This window comes from Wolffia australiana, chromosome 13 (assembly GCF_029677425.1).
Source record: "Wolffia australiana isolate 7733 chromosome 13, ASM2967742v1".
Classification (NCBI taxonomy): Eukaryota; Viridiplantae; Streptophyta; class Magnoliopsida; order Alismatales; family Araceae; genus Wolffia; species Wolffia australiana.
In genome coordinates this window covers 9,370,538-9,379,439 of record NC_135847.1, presented here as the reverse complement: position 1 = coordinate 9,379,439, position 8,902 = coordinate 9,370,538, and the positions used below count along the sequence as shown (strand labels likewise).

General features: G+C 39.9%; 1 protein-coding gene across 2 annotated transcripts in view; it reads left to right on the top strand.

Moving 5' to 3' along the window:
* Positions 1-8,388: 8,388 nt before the first annotated feature.
* BGAL9 (beta galactosidase 9) overlaps positions 8,389-8,902 on the top strand; it is a 31,120-nt gene continuing 30,606 nt past the window's right edge. For both annotated transcript variants that reach the window (XM_078585458.1, XM_078585457.1), the window contains exon 1: positions 8,389-8,740. In XM_078585458.1, the coding sequence (XP_078441584.1) occupies positions 8,543-8,740 (198 nt within the window). In that variant the 5' untranslated portion in view covers positions 8,389-8,542. The remainder of the gene's footprint in view (positions 8,741-8,902) is intronic.

The window sequence follows — 8,902 nt, the reverse complement described above, 5'->3', positions numbered from 1 at the left end:
GATGAATATGTTGTATTAATGAACATGGAACGAGATGTAGAATGTGTGATTGGCTTGCCGGCCACATATATTTCCATCAAAGATGACTTCTTGATTGATGCTCCACGCAGCGGATACAAGGTGGGCGCGATAACGATAGGCCGTCCCTCGCGGAGTGATCTCAACATGGGAACGGCTTCACGTCGTGGGCGATTCCTACGTCCTACTCTAGAAAGCAATAACTACCTCCAAGAGGAGGGCAAAAACCCGAAGAAAACAAGAACTCAACTTTGATTCAAATTTCTCTCTATAAGGCCTTCTTGGGCATGTCATCCCTTCATATAGGAGGGAGGATGCCTAAGGGGGTCGGAATAGAGGAAAATCATTGCGTGAAGAGGTTTCCCCTTAAACGTACATCAAACAACATAAAGAAATAACAATGGATGATGCCTAAACATGGTGACCCAATCCAAATCTTTCAAGGAAATCAAAAGACAAGAAAATTAATTCATAGCTCACAATTGTTTGCTATGCCGAGTACTTGAAGCCGGGGTCACGGATGTTGGCTCGGGCTGCTCGACGACGTTGTTCGTGTATCGAGGTCTAGGTGGCGCGATGGTCCTCCATCATCCTCCTAGGGTGGGAAGAACTCGACTCCGACAAGTTTGTGCCCAGGACGTCTTCAAGTGGTTGCACCAGCTCCGTTCGAAGTCGTAGCAGATCCGCCTTAGTGATCCAAGTGTCATCGGTAGATGGTCATTCCTGCCAATGAACTAAAAACATGCAGTCCAACCATTCCCCTACATCGTGAATTACTTCATGCAGTATTGTTTCTACTTGCTCATGTTGTGGAAAGGTGGGAACATGAAGGGTTAATGTGTGACTCTCACTCTCATTACTATCAAGGTTCAAATGGTTGTGAGGTTCATTGATGGGTGGCATAGGTTGGTAGTGAGCTAAGTCACTAACATTGAAGGTGGGACAGATCCCCCATTCAAGTGCGTTGTTGTTAATCTTTCTGACTCTCGGGAAAGGCCCGGCGCTATGAGCATGAAGCTTGGTAACGATCCCTAGAGAGTGTCTCTCAGGCCTCAACCGGATCATGACAAGTTCACCCTCCGAAAATTTAATGGACCGAAGTCCTAGATCAGCAGATGTCTTGTATTTTTGATTTTGTGATGTGATGCGAGAATGGATATTATGATGAATGTCCCTAGTGTGTTCAGCAAATGCATATCAATCCTCAGAAATTCTGGTGTTTAAATCTAATGGCATGAGATCTAAGGGCTTACGTGGTAGTTGACCATACACTATTTCGAACGATGATCATCCAGTGGTATGGTTCGCGGAAAAATTGAAGGCGAACTCCGCGCATAGTAGTTGATCCCATGTAATGATATTATCTCCTACAATCGAGCGTAATAAGTAGCCAAGGCTTCGGTTGACAACTTCAGTTCAACCATCCATTTGTGGATGGTAAGCGGTAGAGAACTTCAATTTTATTCCCATTAGAATTCAGAGGGTCTTCCAAAAATAACTGGTAAATCGCACGTTGTGATCCAAGACTATAGCCTTTGGTAGTCCATGCAGCTTCATGATATTGTCAAAGAAAAATCAGTCTTTGAACAGGGCACGAAAGGTGCCATGTTGGAAAATTTATCGACTACGACCATTATAGAGTTGTATCGTCGTGAGGTCCTTGGAAGGCCAAGGACGAAGTCAATACTAATGTCATCCCATGGCCTAGTCGGCACTGGGTGAGGCGTGTAAAGTCCCGTGTTATGCTTGGTCAATTTAGCCTTTGAACACATAAGACATCGCGAGACAATTTTTCCAACGTCTCTCTTAACTGAATGCCAAAGAATTGATACTCCAATGCTTGAATAGATTAATAACCCTAAAGTGTCCACTAAGGCCTCCCGCATGTGTCTCCCAAATGAGGGAGTCTCGTAGTGATGTACGTGGAATGCACAATCTCTTCCCGTTGAAATGATATCCTTCGGATAGATAGTAATCATGAATTTTTGGACTTGACCCACTAGTAAGGGTTTGGACAATGTCCCTAAAGTTGGGACACTTTGCATAGTCATCTTTCATCTTATCGAATCCCAGGACTTGGGTCCTCATCATATTCAAAACTAATTGTCTTCTACTTAGAGCGTCGGCCACATCGTTATCTTTACCCTTTTGTGGCGAATGAAGAAAGTGATATCCTGTAAATATGCAATCAATCGAGCATGTCGATCGCTGACCTTCTTTTGGTCATGCAAGTGACAAAAGGCACTATGGTTTGGGTAGAGAACAAACTCCTTAGGCAGGAGATAGTGGTGCCAATGGCGCAATGATTGTACCAAGGCGTAGAACTCCCGATCGTATCATATCTTCTCTGGGTATCATTCAGTTTTTCACTGAAGAATTCGATGGGATGTCCTTCTTGACTAAGGACTCCTCCAATTCGGACATCGGAGGCATCACAAACAACTTCAAATACTTTTGAGAAGTGGGTTAACCTGAGGACTGTAGCTTCGGTCATAAGTCTCTTAATAAGTTCGAAAGGCTTATCAGCCGATGGGGTCCATTCGAACTTATCCTTCCCAATTAGATCAGTAATAGGGGCAGTGACTCCACTAAACCCTGGTATGAACCTTCGGTAGAAGGTTGCTAATTCCATAAAGCTACGGATGTCATGAATGCCCTTTAACTTGGGCCAAGACGTAATGGCTTCTACCTTGGTTGGATTGGTGGTGACTCCTTTGGCCAACAAGATGAACTCGAGGAAGGAGACCTCAGTCGTAAAGAAATTGGATTTCTTAGGGGGAGCATAGAGCTTCTCCCATCGCGATGCAGTACATACATCCCGTAAGTGTTGGAGATGAACCTCACGGATAAGGCTATATATCAAGATGTCGTCGAAGTAGATGACAATGAATATTCCTATGAACGGGCGTAATACCTTGTTCATCAATCTGTGGTCGGTGCTTGGGGCATTGGACAGCCCAAATGGCATAACGTTCCATTCAAAGAGGGCATCTTTTATCTTAAAGGTCAGTTTCCATTCATCACTAGGTCGAATTCTGACTTGATGGTAGCCACTTTGTAAATCTATTTTGGAAAAGATAGTGGCTCCGGCCATCTCATCGAAGAGGTCCTGGACCCTGGGTATCGAAAAATGATATTTTACTTTGATCTTGTTGATGGCTGTAGAATCAGAGCACATGTGCCAAGTTCCATCTTTCTTAGGACTTTGGCTCAATTAAGTAGGACTCTGAAATAGTCCAACCTATCCTATCAAATGTGAAATGCACTAATAATTTTTTTCATGGAATTATTATTGTAGAAACATCTAAAATAATCTACAACTAATCCCAGAATATCATCTAAAAACTTATGGAACTATCAAACCCATGAGAAGCAAATGAAGATTAGACATGTTTAGGTCCAAGATATGTCTATAACTTTTAAGATAAAACAACATAGTCCAATTATTTGTATTTTGGGAAAGTGATCTCAATGACACCATTCTTAAAGGATCCAATAAACAGACTACAATCAATCTAAGATCACCTTGTTACCCAAAAATAATTCATTGCGATCATTTATAATCATCCATTTGTTACATTAAATAAAACATATGAAAATTTTATAATGCAGTAATTCAGATCATTGATTTTCCTGGAAAAAGAACCTTTGATACTGTTGTAAATTCTTCAGAAAACAAATAGCTATAAGTTCATTCTCTTGAGATGCCTTTTACAGAATTCAATGAGAAAATGTTACACTTGAACTTACATGACATCAATAGTATCATGGTATTAATAGGATATTCCATTCGAATTTACTAAAGTCTATATAAAATTCCAAAAAATAAAAAAATATGACTTAGCACTTAACTAAACACACTATTTTCCTATACCAAAAAATAAAAATATATGGAATAAGAAATATGATGCTGATTCAATTTCCAGAAATAAATATAAAATTTATTGACCCCTTTTTTATTCCAGACTATGGGGTTGAAGCGTCCAACCTAGCAACCCGAAAAAAGGGAAACCCTTGTGTGTAATCTCACTAAAAAACAAAATTCCACATAACATTGTCTAAAATGATGGAACAAATAAGGTTTTGATATATCATCAAAAATAATATTACAGTTGTAAGCCGAGTTCGGAAGCCAGAGATTGGAGCACAAATGTGATAAATTATGTAGGACTCGAAAGGAATAGGAGACCAAAACGGATCAAAATTAAAATATTCAATCGTTGGAGTAGATAAAAGCATAATATTATTTCACATCTTAATCAATAAAAGATTAAGGAGAAACTTACTTCAAAATCTTCCCCTGAAGAAAAACAAAATGCGAACAGAATCAAATAATGAGACCTTACAATTCCATCATCAAGTACCAACATTTTAGCATAAGAGCGAGTATAGATAACATTTGGAGATCATTCATGGAGTGGTAGACAATTTTGAGATAGTTTGTAAACTGCAAACATGAGAACCTTAAATAAGTACCTTGGGCTCATTATCAAGTAAGATTTATGACATGGGTTCCACCAAAGCTTTTCCCTTTTCACTAAAGCAACATTCCAATCTCTCTTATTAAAAAAATACCCCAAAGGAACTTTCAGACCTAGAAATATCATCGCCTAGCTTTGGTTTCTTTAGGCAATGTATGGCTTTTAAATAATAATCAGTTTATCATCAAGGCTCAAAACGTATCATTAAATAATTTATATTATACCACAATATCTGATTGTGATAAAGTCACATATTCTACATAACGGAAAGGATCTTCCTAACAATCTGTAGAAGGTTTTGACTATGTTCTCTGTTGAAGGTATTCTAATTAACTATTTAGAATTGCAAAAATCTGGAAGTCCTTTTAATTTCTTACTGTGAAGTGAATTAAAAAACAAATAGAGAAAATAATGCAAACCACCAAGTACAAATCTTGGACTATTTTTTATCCCTCGCTGACTATTCTCTTACAAGAAACATAGGAATATTTTATTTCTTGAAATTCACTTTTGATTAAATAAAATAATATCACATGAAAAAACCAATACAGTCTTCCTCTCCTGGGAAGCAGTTCCTAAGGCGGCGGTCCAAGTCAGAACAGATAAGGTGGGCCCCACCTTTTGAGAAAAAATCCAAGTAATGACATGAAGATAGACAAGGTCGTTCTGTTCCGTTGGTGCGAATTGGTGCGAATTGCGTGTTCTGTTCGGATTTCCGAACAGAACAATGTAGAAAACGAACAGAACTTCGCACAGACGGCTGTGCGGTTCGCTTTGTGCGAATTGCGCGAATTTTTTTAAAGGTTTTTTAGAAAAAAAAAACTGTTTTTCTCTTTCTCAGATTCCCAGACTCCCAGTCTCCCTCCCCCGTTCTCGTTCTCACTAAGTCCCAGTCTGGCAGTCTCCTTCTCGTCTCAGCCTCTCGTTCTCGTTCTATCGCTCTCGCCATCTCTCTCGAGTCTGGACGACGGCCAGTACACAGCTCTTTCTTTCTCTCTCTCCCGTCTCTTCTCTCCTCTGTATTCTCTGATCTCACTCCATCATGGGGAGAATCCCCGATCTTGAAATCATCGGACTTCCTCCAGGCCGATTTTTCACCGGATTCGGACGGGGTGAAAGTGGAGGCGGAAATCGGAGTCAGCATTTGGTATGTTTTTTTTTGAAATTTTTTTAGGTCTGTGTCTTTCTTTGGTTCTCGTTTCTTTCATTCCAAATCTCTGATGCTTTCTTGTTCCCTTCTAACCATCTGATTCTCTCTTAATTTCTCTTTAGTTTTTTCCCAAAAACTCTCTTATTCTCTCTTTCGCTCTCTGATATTCTGTATGTGTCTCTCTTATTCCCTTTTTGACATTTATCTGTCTGTCTCTGAATCTCTTTCCATTTTTCTCTTTGCCTCCCTTGCGCTCTAATTTTATCCTTCCCTCTCTTTCTCTCATTTTCCGAATTCCTCTTTTTCTATGTCGCTCTCTAATTGTCTGATTTTCTCTTGCTCTAAGTCTAATTATCTCTTTTTCTCCCCCTCTCACTAATTCACTATCTCTAATTGTCTCTTTCTACTTATTTCTTTTTCTCTCCATCATTCTGTGGCTTTCTAATTCTCTCTTTCTCTCTCCCTACTAATCATCCTATATCTTACTAGCGTTCTGAGATTGTCTCCTTTTCTAACTCTAATTCAGTTTCTCCCTCTAATTCCCTGAGTCTCTATATCTCTCTCTCTTATTCTCCCTTATTATCTGTCTATCAGTTTCTCTGTTGCTCTGACTTTAATTCACTCTTTCTGTTCGTCTCCCTAAATCTGTCTATCTCAAGATCTCTATTTCCATCTCTCGGTCCTTCTCCCTTCCTCTCTCTCTTTATTCATCTCTCCCTCTCTCGTAATCTATCTCTCATTCTCTCATTGTCTCTCTCTACTTATTTCTTTTTCTCTCCATCGTTCTGTGACTTTCTAATTCTCTCTTTCTCTCTCCCCACTAATCATCCTATATCTTACTAGCGTTCTCTGATTGTCTCCTTTTCTATCTCTAATTCAGTCTCTCCCTCTAATTCCCTGAGTCTCTATCGCTCGCTCTCTCTCTCTCTCATATTCTCCCTTACTATCTGTCTATCAATTTCTCTGTTGCTCTGACTTTAATTCACTCTTTCTATTCGTCTCCCTAAATCTGTCTGTCTCTAGATCTCTATTTTTTTCTCTCTCTACTTCCCCAGTTCTCTTATTTCAATCTTATTTCAGCAGGAAGTCATCGCTGGTAATCTGATCAGTTTATATAGAGGCGTCGAAGAAGGTGAAGTTTGGGGATGCAAGGATAATAGCTTGGAGAGGAGAAGAGGTGTGCGCAAAGATGAAAGAGCTTGTGGAGGAATGGGATGCAACAAGAGAGGTGGGCGCAAAGATGGAAGAGCTTGACCAAGCTGCTACGGTACCTGAGGATGAATTCGGTGTAGAGCTAGAACAATTCATCTATATCGCTTTCCATGTCTCTTTTTGCATTGAACCCCAAATGTCTCTTGTTGAAATTGGATCCTAATCCTTATCCGGATTAGACATTTTTTGGCAAGAATTGTATTCTCTATCCTTGCAATTACCTCCTATTTTCCCATTGGTTGAATTCCAATTTCTGGCACTTCATTTAAAAAATGCTGCCCCTTTATATATGATACATTATTATGCTCGTTTCTTTATCATTTTAGACATTTAAACTCTCAATTTATATTTTTAATTGATTTATCTCTTATTTAAAATTTATAATACCTTTCCTACTAAAATCTCTGTTCATCTTATATTAATTAAAATTTCTCCTCGCTCTTATCATCTTTTGGAATTTGCCAACATCTTAGCAAACTATTTCATCATGATAACAAACACACCCTAATAAACTCTCCATATAAATATATAATAACTTAGACTATTTTTAGTTTATTATACTTTGCTAAATGCAGAATTTTTTTTCCAACTCTGTGCTATTTTATGCAAGTTTATGCAAGTTTTCAATTTATGTGCGAATTTTTGTTCATTTTGTGCGAATTTGTTCGTTTGTTCGAATTTGTTCTGTTGTGCGAATTTGTTATGTTGTGCGAATTTGTTCGGTTTGTGCGGATTTGTTCGGTTTGTGCGAATTTGTTTGGTTTTGAAAATTTGTGCGAATTTTTCGGATTTGTGCGAATTGTTCGGATTTGTGCGAATTGTGCGAAATGTTCGAACATCTGTTCGAATTTTCGCACATAAAACGAACATCACAACGAACAGGCTCCTGTGCGGTTCGTTTGTGCGAATTTTTTGTTCGTTTTAAACGAACAGAACAGAACGACCATGTCTACATGAAGATATGGTACCACTAGGTACAGATGACGATAGACGGGGTTGGACGGAACGGATGACGGGACAGTCCGAAGACTCTTTGAAAACCAAGAGACAAGTGGTCTATTTTTTGAGCAATCGTCCCGTACACAGCCCAGGCCTTTGTGCAATGCAGTTATGGTTTAGTGAGAATTTTCATAAAATAAAATGAAAACTCTAGGGGTACGTCTTTTACCCAGGTTGAAGCTTGATATTACATCGTAACACTAATGACAAATAATAAGCTACCAGTGACGTCGACGGGCACAACGATCGTGAATGGATGACGCAGATAGCAATGTCATGGCAGAGGATTTCCACCCGGAAACTGCAACACACCACAATGGGATTCAGATATGCTCACCCTGCAGTGAAAAGAGAGGACGGATGACGGATACCTAAACGGACGGATGACGGTCGTAATCCGTCCCAGACTTTATGCAGAATGTCTCGGCGGTAATCTGACCGTCGGTGACCGTATGCCCTTAAAGTGGCTGACGTGGCGGGAGTTTGTTATCGCGCTCAAATCTACTATTTAAACTCTTCGCGGGGAAGACGATGAGAAGTATCAGAGTACGCTCATCTCGGGTAGAAATTTGCTCGATAGGGATCGAAGGTGAGGACTGGAGATGAAATTTCTGCGTGAAATTCTTATCATTGCGTGAAGATTCGTGCAAATTTCTCGTCGTCGGCTGTGAAATCGAAGAAAATGATGCGTCGGATGGGGTTTGACGGAGGAACGATGGATTTTTTGTTCTTGATGCTCCTGCTGGTGCTCGTCCGCTCTGCCACTGCAATGTTCTTCCGGCCGTTCAACGTGAGCTACGATCATCGCGCCCTGATCATTGATGGCCAGCGCCGCATGCTGATCTCCGCCGGCATCCACTATCCCCGAGCAACGCCCGAGGTTTATCTCTTCAGAAACCTGATCTTTGTTGGTTTGGATTGGTTTGGAACTGAGGATTTTGATTAATCAGATTCAAGAGTAACGAATTTTGTACGCATATTGACGCTCCTTTCTCTGAACCATGAAATAGCCTAAGCCATATCTTCCGTCATGACTATTTAT